Raw genomic sequence first — 17,224 nt, 5'->3', positions numbered from 1 at the left:
GTACAGCAGAGCCCATTTGCCATCTCAAGTTTATTAGAGGTTGGCTAGTATGATGTTAGTTATCAATATTCCTAACCTATCTGTGGGAAGTTCTCTCCTCCCTCTCCCCACCTCACGCCCCACTCACACTCCACTACCCACAATACACACACTCCTTAGGCTTCTCATCGCTGGCTTCCCCTTAGAGTCCTGGGACTGTAAAAAGAATTCAAACACTATAAGGGCCTGTACTAATGTACCATTATTTCTATAACACAACAGCCCTTTGACAGTTAAAAATTTTAACATGTGTAGTTCCCTGTATTTTTTGTGAAACCCAACGAACTAAGTTTCCCAAAATGATGTCCAAAATGACATTAAATGTCTTTTGGCTGTGACATGTGTGAATCACACACATCACTAGAGTGATATTGTAGAAAACTGAGTGTTTTCATGAGAAAAACTATCTCATAGCTTGGGTCTGTCTTTATTCTCTATTCAAAGATATAATAAATTACCTTCGTTACTGTCACTGTCATCCTCATTATTATCAATTATGTCATTTATGCATGCCTATATGTCATGCATCATGTTAAGGGCTTATATGTGCAAGGATTACATTAAATAAGCATGATGTCCTAATATGGTCAAGCTATAATATCTTTTTTTTTTTTTTTTTAACCTCAACCCATCACTTTAAAATGTATTGTGTTAAGGTATTTGTACCATGTACTGATTTAGAGTAAATGTTTGGGTTCACTTTTAAGATAATTATATAATAATTTTATAGTATGAAATATAGCATTCATTAAAATTACAAACTGCCAATCTGAGTTACTAATCAAAGCTCAAAATTGAGGCTCCACTCTGCTTTGGTCAGTCACTGGCAGTAGGGGAAACGGCACGTTCAGCTACTGCCTTTTCCTGCAGTTATCTTTCTACAGCTTTTTGACACGGCACATCAACTGATGCGGGGGCTCTGGGTCTGGCAGATCCCTTGAATTCCTCCTCTCCTGGTGCATTCTTGGGTTCATCCAAGGCTTTTCTGTTGGACCTTCCAACCTTAATCCCTGTGTAGGGGGATGCTTCTGCTCCTTCCTCACAGACTCTTACCACATAGGGCTGCCCTGTGTCTGGGCAGCCCTGCCTGGCTTGCTGTCATGCACATGGGGCCCACCGTGGCCCATGAGGAGATTCCATGGATCCTTTGTCCCCCCAACCTTGGAAGTGCACCCTATTCCCAATGCTTTCATTTCCATTCCATTCCATCTCAAGCTCTTTAAAGTTTTCTCAGCATGTCAGGTGCCAGTTCTGCATCCCCCAACAGTCGGGAACACAAAGCAAGTGCTCCAGGAGACCCTTCTCTGAGACCTGCCTTGCTAGGCTTGGAGCTAGAATGTAGGAGCACAAACTCACTGCCCAGTAAGAGCTGCTTCAAAAAATATTCTCAGATATCTTTCCTTCCCATTTCTGACCCATTTTATTATTATTATTTCCTTGATGTAGCTGAGGGGTTCAAGGGCCTTAGAACCAGTATTTTACCTGGTCCTTTATAAATGTTGAATCTGGGTGTCTGTCTCATTCTCACATTGTCTGATATTGACTGTGTTGGCACTTCAGTCAGAAATTCAATTTTAGTATTCTGTTTTACACATACGGTCTCTTAATCCTCACAACAATTAGATCAATGAATTATTAGTGCCCCCATTTTACAGATGAGATAATGGAGACTTGGAAGGTTTAAGTGAGTTATTCATTCTCACATAGCACCAAGCGATAGAAACAGAATTTGAACCCAGGTCTATGGCAGTATTGAAATGCTGCCATCTATATTTGCCAAAATATTTGAAAGGATTACTTCTGAATATCTAGAGAGAAAATCTAACATTTATTTTAATCTTGAGGGGAAATATCATAAAATAAAACACTTTCTATTCCATAAAAAATCTTAATCAAACTTCTACTTTTCTACTACATTGTATAACATTGAAAATTCCACTTCTGGTAGTTGCAAAGGAACTAGATATTTCTACTTTATTTTCTATATGTTCTCTTCTCCCCTATGCCTTGCATAGCATCTATATATTGGTTCTATCTTCTTAGCTCCTGAAGTCCTCCTCAAACAATACAACTAACAACTTTAATTGCTATGTGTCCTTTATATGTATTCTGCAGAACATTTGCATTTATAGGTATGTAGAACAGGCTTTGGCAAATCTAGTACTTGGTTGGGTGATTGGGGGTTGGCCTATCAATCAATCATTGGCTGGTGCAGACAGGCTACTTGCAGACTCATTCAGCTTTCAAAGCCAGTAATTTCCTTAGCCTTTAGGAAAAGTTCCTTACACTTCCCTGATCTGGAGGAGGGATCCTTGCTTTTAAGTATCTGCATTTCTCCTTAAGAATAGTTTATGTTGCAAGAACAAAGTGTTTGGAGACCTAAGTTAGGGAATTACACTATAGCAACTGGATGTGGTGACCTTATTGGTATTAATAATATTCCATCTTTGGAGCACAGAAGGAATTCTTTTTTAGGAAAAAAAATACAGAAATGTTCAGATACTTAAGGAAAAACAAGAGTTTGATTTGACTCCAGGAAGTTCATAATATTTTAAAAGCTCTTTAGCAATGTTTGTAAATTTTTTTGTGTATGCTTTATACTACTTTGTCCTTTCAAGCTACACAGAAAACCACTGGTAGCGATAACCTTTTTTTATCCTGTTTATATCTAAGTTGAGAGCCGGTAGCGATAACCTTTTTTTATCCTGTTTATATCTAAGTTGAGAGCCGGTGCCAATTTTTCACCTGCATTAAAAAGACCTATTATAGGAAAGAGCTGTTCTTTTATATTTACCCTTTATACCACTGGGTCTGCCCCACCCAAAATAAATGTTCATTTGTTTTGAAATAAGAAAAAAAAAAAAAAACTGTCTTTCAAATAAGAAAAGTTATTTTGGGAAAGAAAGTCTAATTGTTCTATACACTGTTTGAGAAAAATAACAGGTTTGCATAAGTTCTGCTACTTGTTCCCTATTTATAAGTCTCTTTTAATTTCCAGAACAGTCATTTCTAAACTCCTCTATCTATTCTACTACTGTCATTGAGAAGGTTTTAGTAAAAATAGGAGAGTGTGGTGCATCAGAAATAGAAGTAGCCTGGGAGTCAAACGCTTAAGTGCTGACATTACTATTCTTGTATTGCTTGTATTACCCTGGGCAGGTAACTAAACTTTTCAGAAGGGTAGTTTGTTCATCTGTCAGGTAGGGATAGTAATAACCTTTCTACCTATTGTGAATGGTTGCAACAAGGATCAAATGGAATAAGAGATGTGAAAGTGTTACGAGAAAGGGGCCCTAATCTGGAACCCAAGAGAGGGTTCCTGAACCTTGTGCAAGAAGGAACTTGGGGCAAGTCCATAGAGTAAAGTGAAGGCAAGTTTATTAGAGAAGTAAATAAATAAACAAATGCCTACTTTAAAGGCAGAGCAGCATCATGGACTGCTGAACTGAGTATACTTATAGTTATTTCTTGATTATATGCTAAACAAGGGGTGGGCTATTCATGAGTTTTCCAGAAAATGGATGGGCAATTCCTAGAACTGAGGATTCCTCCCCTTTTTAAACCATATAGGGTAACTTTCTGACCCTGACGTTGCCATGATACTTGTAAACTGTCATGGCGCTGGTGGGAGTGTCTTTTAGCATGCTAATAAATTATAATTAGCATATAGTGAGCAGTGAGCATGGCCAGAGGTTACTTTCATTGCCTTCTTGGTTTTGGTGGCCAAATTCTTTTTTTATTTGTTATTTTCCTTTTAACTTCTTTATTTTATTTAATTTATTTATTTCTTTTGAGACGGAGTCTCACCCTGTCATCCAGGCTGGAGTGCAGTGGCACAGTCTCGGCTCACTGCAACTTCTACCTCCCGGGTTCAAGCGATTCTCTTGCCTCAGCTTCCCAAGTAGCTGGGACTACAGGTGTGTTGCCACCATGCACAGCTAATTTTTTTTGTTTTTAATAGAGATGGGGTTTTACCATGTTAGCCAGGATGGTCTCGATCTCCTGACCTCGTGGTCTGCCCGCCTCGGTCTCTCAAAGCACTGGGATTACAGGACTGAGCCACTGCGCCCGTTAGCCAGATTCTTTACCACATCCTGTTTTATCAGCAAGGTCTTTGTGACCTGTATCTTGTGTGGATCTCCTATCTCATATGTTACTAAGAACACCTAACCTTTTGGGAATGCAGCTCAGCCCAGTAGGTCTCAGCCTTATTTTACACAAGCCTATTCAAGATGGAGCCACTCTGGTTCAAAAACTTGTGAAAAAAAGCACCTTTCAAACTGCACTGTTTATGCACGTATAAGGTATAGCAGTTTATGTGAGGTTGAAAACCCCTGCAAATCCATATTCAGTCCCAGAAAGCATTACACAGTGAGTAAAAAAAATGAAGCCTGTAATAGTGACAGAATTGTCTGCTGTAAGGAATGTCACAGGTATTTAAACTGGCTGTCATTTGGATAAGGCAAAAGGAAAAAAACTGAAACTATTTGTACCCACTTTTTACCTAAAGGTAAATTTAAATATTTAAAGCCATTAGATGAACTTAGCTTGGCATGGATTTATATCCCTGAACTCGCACCCCATCTGCCACAGTATTACTGGCATAGAGTGGGTTTAAAAGAAGATGAATTACTACACACTCCCATAGCAATTTCACTTTATTATTTCCCATTTAGCATGCCTACCAGGTTTCCTCACAGTCTGTGGCCAAACATACAAACAAAATGTCTTCCTGTTGTAAGCTGCAGAATCATACTTTAAAAAAAAAAAACTTTTTGGGGGCAGTTTTGTTTCAAAATTTAAATAAGAAACAAAAGTTCATCACGCCTGTAATCCCAGCACTTTGGGAGGCCGAGCCGGGCGGATCACGAGGTCAAGAAATCAAGACCATCCTGGCTAACATGGTGAAACCCTGTCTCTACTGAAAACACAAAAAATTAGCTAGGTGTGGTGTCGGGCGCCTGTACTCGGGAGACTGAGGCAGGAGAATGGCGTGAACCTGAGAGGCGGAGCTTGCAGTGAGCAGTGATTGTGCCACTGCACTCCATCCTGGGTGACAGTGCAAGACTCCGTCTTAAAAAAAAAAAAATCAAAATATCGAAAGAATTATCTGTTCTGTTCATACGGATAATAACAATATTAACTCCCCAACACTCACTACAGGAAAACTTTAAGGTCTAAACTCTTATCTTATTGGGGTTGCCTCTCCCCAACTTGTCCCACATAAGTGCTGGTTTGTATTAGATTGGGCCCTGGATACATACAAGTGTCTGATTTATCTCTTTGTGGGGGACAATTGAAAAGTAACTACTATATCTAAAAATCAGATGTTGATTTTTGATAAAAACATTTTGATAAAATTTAAAAAGTTTTGAACATAAGAATTCTACTTATGTTTCAGAATTTGAATACCTAATATTTGTTATTATGGAAGCAAATAGACTTTGTCTTTATGAGATTACTCTGTTATTATGCAGATGAGTCTCTTATTGCACAAGTTGCCCAGGAATTTGTTAACTTGCTTGGATTTTTGCTACCATTTATTACCATTACTTTTCTCAACTAGCCACAACTCTCCAAAATTTCCTGTATGTTGTCATTGTGGAGCTGTACATATTGGCCACTTGCCACTTTAAGTGTACAGGGTGCATGTCAGTCTGGATTAACTGACAATTAACAATGTTTCAGAAGACCTGGACTTGCAATAAGACCCTACCCTTTTCTGGTACTGTAGCCCTAAACTGTAGTTTCTTCATCTGTGGCATGTATCCCTGATAACCTTTACTCCTCTTGTAGCTCAACAGGCAAAAACCAGGTAGAACAATATATATGCAAATGCTTGGTCAAGTTTAGGATACTTCACTAATGTCAGTTATTATTATAATGATAAAGTCAGAGCTGTTTTTTCTGGTTTTGACCATGGTAATGCCTGATACTGATTACCAAAGATTCAAGGCAATAAGGAGGACCTCTTTTACTCAGACAGCACTCTGTACATTTCAGTTCATTTGTCTCAGTGATTTTTGTGAAACTCAAAGTCATTTTAGCTACAGCAATATACTGCTAGATGTGTAAGCCTGCTGTAGGATCAAGAACACCTGTGGCTGGCGAGGAGCCAAGAAATAGAAGCTTCAAACTAGAAGGACTATAACCCTAGGCGTCCTTGAGTGGTGGCCCGAAGGCTAGATGGAGTGAAACATCTGCAAATCCAAAGGAAGTACAGATGGGGATGAACAAACTCACTAGAGCAGAGCACTAGGGGTCCACACAGTTAGCTTCTCTGTGTTCTACGACGCAGAGAGCAAATAAATGTATGCCTTTCTTTGTGATAATAGCAGAGCAGATGAGTCTGGAGAGACAGTGTGAAGTGTTCATGGTGTCCATATGCCTATGGAGGATGCATGAATCAGGTCATATTTGTATATGGAGCAGCACAGAGCCAGAATAAAAACAGAAGGCCAGGGTAGGCTCAAATTTAATTTCCCCCAAAGGTTTTTATACTTGTTTTAATTGGAAAAGACGATTCATACATGGGTTCTCATTACTACACACATTAATACTCCAAACTGTTTCTATACCTCTATCTTCACCTCTGTGTCTCCTTCTACAAATAAATTCAGTGTTTGTCAGTTAAAACTGGTCATGAATTACTCTATCAAGTTACTCCATCAGAAAGGGAAAAATATGCCATTGAATTCCCTAAATTTTTATAATGACCTGAATGGCCTCACCTTTGTGTTTAAGAAAGGTCAGGCCAGGCATGGTGGCTCATGCTTATAATCCAAGGACTTTGGAAGGCCAAGGCGGGTGGATATCTGAGGTCAGGAGTTTGAGACCAGCCTGGCCAACATGGTGAAACCCAATGTCTACTAAAAATACTAAAGTTAGCCAGGTGTGATGACATGGACCTGTAATCCCAGCTACTCTGGAGGCTGAGGCAGGAGAATTGCTTGAACCTGGGAGGCAGAGGTTGCAGTGAGCCAAGATTGTGCCACCGCACTCCAGCATGGGCAACAGATCAAGACTCCATCTCAAAAGAGAAAAAAAGAAAAAAAAAAAAAAGAAATGGATCAGTAGATGAAAGGTTTTCCACAATTAAATTAATTCATTGTTGCTCAGGTGAAAGGAGCCAGGGACAAATATGAGTGCTGCCATAAAACCTTCCCTATGTCCTTATTGTTTCAATGATTATTTTTTGAATGTGAACTACTAATTCATCCATTCATTCAATGAGTCAACAAAAATTATCAAATGTTCACTAAGTGAAAATGAGAATATGAAAGTGTTTAGGATTATTCCTTCAAATAATTTATAAACTAATGGATACATAAGGCTTCCACATACAAAGAACTGAAAAAGATAAAATCATTTTCAGAAAAGGAGTTCAATTTTTTATGAGGATTCCAAGATATTTATCTGTGGCTAAGGAAACAGGTACACATTTCCAAGGTGGATTTTGACTTGAGTCCCCCAAGTTCAGTAGGATTTTGAAGAACAACATCAGAAGAGGAAAGGCATTCATGCTGGAAGTATTGTATACCATAAACTACGATGGAGCAGTGGGAAAATGCAGGGTTGGAGAAAGGCTGCCAACATAGTTTGACTAAAGATCGGAGTGTGGGGAGAAGACAGATATTATCTCAATCTTCTAGCTGGCAAAAGTTATTTTGGAAAGATAGTTCAAAGTTTAGCAAAAGTTTTGAAGAGACGTAATTCAGAATCCTGATCACTGCTGAGCCTTAGACTTAATTTAGATCATACAGAAAGGTATTGAAGATATCAGAACATGGTGGAGTGACTGAGACAGTGTTGATGAGGAGGCTGAATGGAGACAGCGACACCAGGTAACAGGTTAGTGCCTAAAAGGTGTGTACAAGGAGAAAAGTAGATAAAAACTGGAAATGGGAATGAAATCTAAACGACAAATGTTAGAAGTATTGGCAAAGTTGAGTCATTCAGCCCTTGGTAGTAGTTTGATTCTAAGGTGTGAGATATAAAATAAAGTTCAAAATGATTTTGAAATTCCAATCTGGAGAGCAGATAGACTAGAAATGTGGCTGTTATACAACATGAAAGTCTAGAAAAAGTAATTTTATAGCAGGGGAGATGATGAAGGTTTGATTTTAGGCTGGACCTAGAAATTCAGGACAAGTCTAAAGATAATAATTTATGGTTATTTCCTAAAGAAGTAAAAATAGATTGTTGTAAGACTAAATCTTTTATGTACTAAGGGAGACTAAGCTGTATAGAAGTTAAAAGACGATCAATAAATCAAACTGGTGACCACTGAGCATCTCTTCAGCAAAGAGTTTCTAAAATTAATCTTTTAAAAAAAAAGATTTATTAAAGACACAGATCTTGTGTCTCAGAGCAAAACATCTACTTGAATTTACGCTTTGATTTCCATTTTGAATATTTTATAAGCCTTGAACTTAGAAATGATCTTGTATGGTTTTCATTGTTCATTTCTGTGTGGTTTGTTATAAAAGTTTCTATTTGTCTACTTGTAAGCTCAAGTAGGTTAGAGCAGTATTAACTTCCCATGCTTTTTCTTTTAGTAGTTTAATATTATTTATTTAAGCAGTCACACTTAGGCTTTCTACTAAGAAAGCAAACTAGTGTTTGTTTCTCAGATATTACAGGTCATTTTCTTTTATCTAACAGCGAGCACCTGTTTTAGAGGTTTGGATTTGTCTCCTAAAGACAGGCTCTCTCAGTTTATCTAGATAAGGTCTGACCTTCATATATTCCTTTATGTGTGACAATATTAAAATTAAAGATAATGATACAAATTTGGGGACAGAGGTCGATTGTTCCCCTAAAGGCACCCTTCCCATAGAATGTTCTCAGAAACTACCCTAGCTCGATTGCACTACTTTTGCCATCCAATCACAATAAGAATTGGGAGAAAGCGTTGCACCCAAATTTTCTCTCCAAGGTCCCATCTTCTTAAAACGAAGTGTCTAGAATTGTCCTTTCTCTAGTCCAGCTATAGGAAAGTAAGCTAATGTGTGTGGCTTCACTTTTTCTTTTTCCCCAAATGCTAGTTATAAAAGTTTGTGAGAGCTTCCTTAATATTTCTTAGAGTTTTAGCTATTCAGCTCTATAAGGCAATTGTCCTTTTTCTATATGCTTTTTTAAAAAATTAAAATGAAAGTGAGATATTTAAGAGGTTAAAAAAAGTACATGTGAATAAACAGGAAAGCTGAGTCAAAGAACTAATTATACCTTGACACTTGCATTCTGCTACTGTAAGGCAGAGCTTGGTCTTTACTCTAATTGCCTTATGCTTCCTGTTTTAAGCAAAGAGAAAATCTCTACCACTTCATTTGTCTGCTTTTGGTTGGTGGCTCCCAAGGAAGGCCTCCAAGCTCCAACCTCTGTTCCCTAAGCCCCAGGTTAGTATCGCTTGATTCCTCTAGGGTGTTCCTACTCAAATTCCATATATGCAATGTTAAATGCTATTTTATTTCTCCTCCGGATTATTACTGCTTCAAATTCCCTAGTTTCCTAGCCTGCTTTGCTTTGATCCTTGGACTTCTCATTGTCTTTATTTATTTTTTTTCAGCAAGCAGTCATAAGTTCTATAGTGGCCTTTCCTTTGGCTTTACTTATGCAATATTATTTACATAACTGAATAAATAACTTAAAACTCCTTTCTTCCAGTCAAGCCTTTTATTCTCTTTCCTAAATGCCATATAAATTTTGTCACCATGGTACATTTGTGCTGTTCCCTGTGTCTGGAATCCACATTTTTATCATTACAATAGTAATGTCTCCCATACTTTCTTCTTGTCTCAACTTTTCTATGCTGCCCCACCTTGCAACCAAAGTCCACAAAAACCTGTTATTTCTCTGATTTTCTAAGGCATGTTTAGTCTGTACCTGACAACCTGGCCCTTGGGCTTCATAGAGTTTTTTGTTTGTTTGTTTGTTTGTTTTTTGTCCTCTTAATTGCTTTGTGTCAAATTAGAAGATATTTGTCAAGCAACTTTCCATATTACCAGATTTAGTGCCACCGAATTTCAAATTAAGTCAAAGGAGCTCTGTGAGCTGCTTTTAGAATAGTGTAAGGCACACTTCCAGTACACAAATGACTGTCAACTAAATCCAATAGAAAAAATAGCATGGAAAATTTATAAAATTGACATCTTGTCACTCCAATTGTACTAGAAACAGTAGACAAACTATACTTCTCCTCCTTCTGCATTTCTCAGTGGAATAAGCATAGATTGAGGTACATCATAGATGTGTAGCCTTACAGATACACTGATATAGCCATACCAGTATCAATCATGGGCTAAGTCCATGCTGTATACTAGATGCTTCATGTACATACTTTGTAATCCTTACAGCCTTGCAAGGTAGGCATCATCAACCCCATTTCATAGATAAAGAATCTGACTCTCAAAGAAGTTATGTAACTTAACTTGCCTACATTGAGAGAGCCAGTAGGTGGCAGAACCAGGGTTTGTAGAAAGAGGAAACCAAAATGCCTGTGCAGTGTTCCCTAGTCAATACTGCTCAACTACTGGGGAATGGATAGTCATGATATCACCCCAGTTCATTCACAGATAACACTCTTGAGAGGAACATAGTGCCTGTGTATATACAGTACTAAAAATAAGTGTATTATTGAGATTATTTTTAGAAAATCACTCCCTCAACATTTAAGTTTTTGGTATTATACATGTTCTCTACATCTTTTGCTGAAAGTGTCCCAATTCAACCTTTGCCTTATCAGTTGCCTACATGGTCCTTAAAGCATATGAATTAAAAATTAGCCACTCATTTTGAAGAAGTGGTAACAGGCTAGCTTCATATCTGCAGGAAACTTGGCTTTTAATGGTTGCCCATCCAGGCTCTTGTTCATAAACAGGGCCATTAAGTATATCGTCTTTCACATGCACAGGGATTCACCTGCAGGACCCATTAGTGCTAATGGGTCATTTTTTTTTTTTTTTTTCACCCATCACTTCAAGGATCAAAAAGAGAACCTGCATCTTTGATAAAGTGATAATGGTACACAGGGCTCAGACCACTAAAGGAGTTTCTTTGTTCTCTTCATGTGGCAACCCACCAAGGGACTTTAGACCACTATTTGCTGTATCAAAGAGTTTATAAACAGTACTAAGCGGTGGTGCTAAGTACAGCTTCAGTAATGAAAATAAGAATGAGTCCCCTACTTAGAAAGCCAACCTCATCTACCTTGGTATGTTTGAAGCTTGTATCTCATAGTGCTTGAATTGATATTTTCTGCTCTTTAGTAACTCAAGGGAAAGATTACTAGTTCTCTTCAATAAGCTTTACAATGTTGTCAGGCAAATAAGTTTGCTAATAGAAAAACATAGGGATTGTGGTAGCAAGTGGGAAAAGGAAGTAAGTTAGTGCATTTTAGAATTAGCACTTTCCTCATGTGTTGCCTTACTGTTCCTCTTTTTTTTATTCTTTTTCTACTGTGGCCTCAATCCATAAGGTGGCTGACAATATTGATTGAGGGCCAACCGTGCTTAGAGCCCAGTACTAGGCACTGTGGGAAACACAGTCTCTCTCCTTCAGGAGTTTACAATCAGACAGAGAAAGATTTATTAATAAATATATAGTATTCCATACATAATTTTTACTACTGAGTTCTACATCTGAAAAGCCTAAAGCTGTGCCAAGAACTCTTCATTCAATTCCCCACTCTACTACATTCATTACGCCTGGAGGAGAGCAGAAATTTCCTAACAAATTTTGTTCAACAAATGAAAGGAGTAGGTAGTATTTCCTTTCATTGCTATTCATCATGTCAAATTACAAATCTCAGCCCACAATCTCTGATGTACAAGAAATGTAACTTTTCTAGTTTCTATAACTCACCTTGATTTCTATTTTGAGCTTTGATTCTTTGAGTTAGTGAAGGTACAATCTCAGGCAATCTTAGTTCCTTTCTTTTTCTGGTATATCTAAATAACTCAGTGGGGGGAGTTCCACCGTACTCTTTTTTGTTGTTGTTGGGGCAGGGGGTGGGTAAAGAGAGGTGGCATGGAAGCTTGTTTCAAATATTCTAGAGTGCTCACTGAGCTGCTACCCAGCGTCTTCATTCTTGTGTGCATGACCCAACCCCTTTAGGTTGTTTTACCTTTTTTTTTTTTTCTTTTTTCTTTCTTTCTTTTGTTTTGCTATTTCTGTGCCAGTCTGGAAATTGTTCTATATCTCCCATGGCACAGAGGAGTACAGAACGTTCTGTGAGACTGTCTAAGCTCTCAGGTTATCTAAGTCCACCATGTACCCATTTCTTTTCAGAGATCTCACTGCTCCCTCTTAGTTCTCCTGAGGAAATGCACAGAGGTTTGCATTACTCTTTGAAACTTACCAGAGGTTTTGAGATTCACCAGAGCTCAGTCTTTAAATTAGAAATCAGCACCCTCTTTGGCATTTGCCAATGGCTATGCTTGCACAAGTAGGTTCTTCCAACTTCATCTCCTGCTTGCCTGAATGAGGAATAGGAAAGCTTTACTTTTCTTATGCAAACTCCAATGTATTCTCTTCCATTCCTCGAAGAGTCTAGGTTTTTTAGACTTAAATACAGAAAGCTAATTTTGTATCTTTGATTTCTGATTCATATCCTTTCTCTGAGGCAACTAAAACACAATGGCTTGAAATTTAAGTGACAGCAAAAACAAAGGACAGAATGGAAATATGGAAGGAAAATCAAATAATACTTCAAAAATAGTATCCCCTCCCCGACCAAAACCATGCTGTCTTTTAATATTAAGGATGATGGTTAATAGTCAGTAGATTTTGCTTTATGTAAAAGGAGGGGAAGTAAATATATCCAGTACTTTCAGTGCAAATTATATAGTTATAAAACTTAAGTTTTAGTTAGTAGGTCAAGGACCTAAGTTCTCAGTTTTTAAACATTAAATGACTTTGAGTATGCCACATGATCCGTCTATTTCAATTTATTCATCAGTACAGTTCAAGAGTGTTGTATCTGCGGTTTGATTTTACCCTACTTATAAACTAATAGGTTAGCTTATTACTGTTTAATGAGTGCCTGCAGAAGACAGGATATTTCTGGATGTGAGAGCAAGGAATTTGTTACTTACAGCTCAACAAATAGTCTGTGTATCAGTTCTCTTTGTTCCCAAGTCTCATGAAGACAACACAGAAGGACACGGGTGAACAGTAAGATTGCAGGATTTTTGTGTTATACTGGGGAAAATGTGCCAAGTGACATGAAGTTGAATAGAATGGTTAACATGAGAAAGTTCGAAAGAAAATGAAAGTTAAAGAAGTAGCTACAAAGATGTTACATAACTTGTAGACTGAAGCTGTAGCAGCATATTACTGAATTTTGAGCTCAGCTTCCTTATGTTCCACGTTGATTAAATGTTTACTAAAGTCAGTTATTGAATTTATTGAATATTATCCAGATATGGTGAATAATCTGAAATAGAAAAAGAAACAGAATCCAACATAGATTGAAACCTCTTTTTTTTTTTTTTTTTTTTTTGGTAATAGTTCATAAAGTTGGGGAATCTCAAACTTAGAGACAAAAAGTTGGGAAAGCTAAGCAATGTGTTCCATTAGAAACTGCAATAAAATTAGAAAAATAAGTTAAAAACTTGGTAACGGATTTCAGAGCAGCCTAAAACTTCAAAGTAGTGTAATTTTACCTAAAAACAGAAACACCCGAAGAAGGATGTAACTTTCACTTATATACAGACTATTATGTGAGTTACTGAACAAGAGAGGTGCAAGCAAGGATAGCGGGCTTCAGCCCAGTATAGAAGGTGACTTTAGATACAAGAAGAAATTTGTTGAACTTCTGATGAAATGAAAGACACAGAGATCTCTAAGCAGAAGGTGAATTTAATAATAATGCCTGTTGACTGTGTGTCCACTACATACTTTTGCTCTGGTGGATGCTGTATATATTTCATCTCATTTAATCATCATGAAACCCTCTGGTGAAGGTTTTTATTGTTCCTATTTTAGAAACAATGATACTAATAATTAGAGAAACTAGTGTGTGTGTGTGTGTGTATATATACATATATATGTATATATGTATATATATACACGTGTGTGTGTGTGTGTGTGTGTGTGTGTGTGTATATATATATATATTCAGGGATGTAGGGCTTGCAAGTAACCAGGCCTGGATTTCAACGCAGGGGTATGCGTCTCTATAGCTAGCCCACATTCCTTCCATTTGGCCACATAATATGGAATTACTTTAGTTCTCTACAGAAATAGCTTTTAGAAATGTCTCCTAGTGCCAGTATATTATTCAAACACCTCTATTGTTTAACACTTCGGGGAAAACAACTGGTCATAAATTTACATTTTTATTAACTTAATGAAAAACCTCCCTGTTTTTTCTCCATCCTACTGTGTGTTTAAAGTCAATGACGTGGTACTTTTGTAACAAAGACTTTGATCTTCTTGCAGGTGACTTATATATAGGAGGAGTAGCTAAAGAAACATACAAATCCTTACCAAAACTTGTACATGCCAAAGAAGGCTTTCAAGGCTGCCTGGCATCAGTTGATTTAAATGGACGGCTTCCGGACCTCATCTCAGATGCTCTTTTCTGCAATGGACAGATCGAGAGAGGATGTGAAGGTATTAGATTTTTGTCATCGTGCCCTAAATAATTCTAATTCCACCTGTTTAACTGGCAACGAATCTCACTGTCCAGTAAAATTCTCATAACTGGTCAAATACCTAATTTGGGCTTAGACATCCTTATTCATGTTTTCAATTTTTTATCTCATAAACCTTAAATTTTCTGTACGGTTTGCAAGCCTACATTAATGCCCAATGTAAAATGGGAGCTATACCTATGGATTTTTTTTTTTTTTTTTTTTTTTTTTTTTTAAAATGTGAGCTGTATCTATTTTTTTTTTTTTTTTTTTTTTTTTTGCTTTTTTGAGTTATGTAGTACATTTGATTAGTTTGTTAATCAGTTCTATGATCCTTGCTTTATAGCATTAAACAAATACTACTCCAGCAAGTATTAATCAGCTTGTGCCCATTTTTAAAAATCTACATTCTTTTTTGTTTTACTTTTAAGTCCAGGGGGTACGTGTGCAGGTTTGTTATGTAAGTAAACTTGTGTCATGGGGGTTTGTTGTACAGATGATTTTGCCACTTAAGTATTAAGCCTGGTACCCATGAGTTATTTTTCCTGATCCTCTCCATCCTCTCACTCTCCACCCTCCAGTAGGCCCCAGTATCTGTTGATCCCCTCTATGTGTTCATGTGTTCTTATCATTTAGCTCTCACTTATACGTGAGAACAGGCAGTATTTGGTTTTCTGTTACTGCATTAGTTTGCTAAGGATAATGAGAAGTCACTATGTCAGAAAGACATCTGCAAACATATATCTATCACTGCACAATGCACAATTACAGATATATGGAATCTACCTAAGTGCCCATAAGCCAATGAGTGGATAAAAAAAAATGTGATATGTATATACCATGGAATACTACTCAGCCATAAAAAGAACAAAATAATGTCTTTTGTAGCAACTTGGATGGAACTGGAGGCCTATATTCTAAGTGAAGTGACTCAGGAATAGAAAACCAAATGCTTCATGTTACTCACTTGTAAGTGAGAGCTGCACTATGGGTACACAAAAGCATACAGCATGGTATAAGGGACATTGGAGACTCAGAAGCTGGAATGGTGGGAAGAGGATTGAATGATGAAAAACTATCTATTGAGTACAATGTACAAGACTTGAGTGACAGGTTCACTGAAGTGTTAGACTTCATGACTATACAGTTCATCCATGTAACGGAAAACCACTTGTACACCTAAAGCTACTGAAATTAACAAATATTTTAAAATAAAAATAAGTAAAAATCTATATCCAACAGCAAATAATAAGAGAATGAAGTTCAGATACCCCATTCTCAAATCACTATTCAATTGATGTGTACCTGGCAGAAACAGTGTATCCTGTATATTTTCAGTTTATTTTAGCAAAATCAGGTTTCTTGTATTACCTCAGGCTAATATTCATACATCAGAAATGCACCAAAGTGTCTTCTTTTCTTTTGTGCTCTCTATCAGACCAAGATCTGTAGGAGTACTTTTTGATTGCTACTTTCATTTTAGATAATTTTCACTTCAACACCTCAGATTATTTGAGCAAATTCTTCCTCCATAAATGTAATTTAATCACATTATCATGAATTTTGTGGCTCTGGATGTGTTGCTGCTTCTTCTGTAATACTGAACGCAGTTTGGGCCATTTTGAAAATTTTAGATTTATGAGGAGATTTTATATGGGAGAAGAAGAAAGAAATTTGAATTCCTGTCCCCCAGCTGATTATGAATCATTTATTCTCAGCCAAAATAATGCCATTATATTTAGCAATTACTAAAGTACATGGAAATTTTATATTTGAAAATACATTTGTTTCCTCTGTGCCGCATATGTTTCAATGAAATGTTAGGTGAAATTCAGACTGTATTTCAATAATACCAGAGGATAATGTTATTAATGGAAGGTGTTGAGTTCATTTTTAATGTTATTAGTATATTTCCTTATTTGATATTTTGGCATAATGCATCAGTAAAACATAAGGAAACTATGTTTTTTTTTTTTTTTTTCCTTTTAGTTAATTTTAATTAAGAGAAACAAAATTGTTAAGGGGATCAATTCCCATTAGTGGATGAACACAAGAATGTGGGACAACATAATTCTTGGAGGTGATCTCATTAGTGAGAATGTGTACATTTATTTTGTTTTATTTTTTAAAGAAAGGTATTACAATCCCTTATGGAACATATTTGTTAAAAATAGGCCTTTCTACAAGTTGCTTGGTATGTGACTTCTCACCTACAAGAAATGGTGAGAGCTGACAGATATACCCAATGAGATAGAAAACAAGAGGCAAACACAAAGGACCCCACCGCTGGTATATAATGTGAGTGAGTGGGCGGAAGCAAGTAGATTAATACGAGCAAGACCTACTAACAAAGGACATTTGCAGTAATGATGTTTGGTGTTGTTTACCCATATAATCTAGTAAGAAATTTGGTTACGATGATTAATTACACATTAAACCCTTATTTGAACATCTGAACTCAGTCACTAATGGCATTGGTTCTTTCCTTATCTAGAATGCTTTATGTATCTGAGCTTTTATAATTTTCACCCCCTGACACCCCATTTTTT

The 17,224-nt window shown here is 37.0% G+C and overlaps 1 protein-coding gene across 16 annotated transcripts in view; it reads left to right on the top strand.

The window, feature by feature from the left end:
- The window catches only part of NRXN1 (neurexin 1), a 1,133,364-nt gene that overhangs the window by 552,087 nt on the left and 564,053 nt on the right, over positions 1–17,224 (top strand). For all 16 annotated transcript variants that reach the window (XM_025353854.1, XM_025353853.1, XM_025353851.1 and 13 more), the window contains one exon: positions 14,482–14,655. In XM_025353854.1, coding sequence (XP_025209639.1) covers positions 14,482–14,655 — 174 coding nt within the window. The remainder of the gene's footprint in view (positions 1–14,481; positions 14,656–17,224) is intronic.

The sequence above is a fragment of the Theropithecus gelada genome, chromosome 13 (assembly GCF_003255815.1).
Source record: "Theropithecus gelada isolate Dixy chromosome 13, Tgel_1.0, whole genome shotgun sequence".
NCBI classification, from domain to species: Eukaryota; Metazoa; Chordata; class Mammalia; order Primates; family Cercopithecidae; genus Theropithecus; species Theropithecus gelada.
The sequence above is the reverse complement of the archived record's forward strand: the minus strand, read 5'-3'. Positions and strand labels throughout refer to the sequence as shown.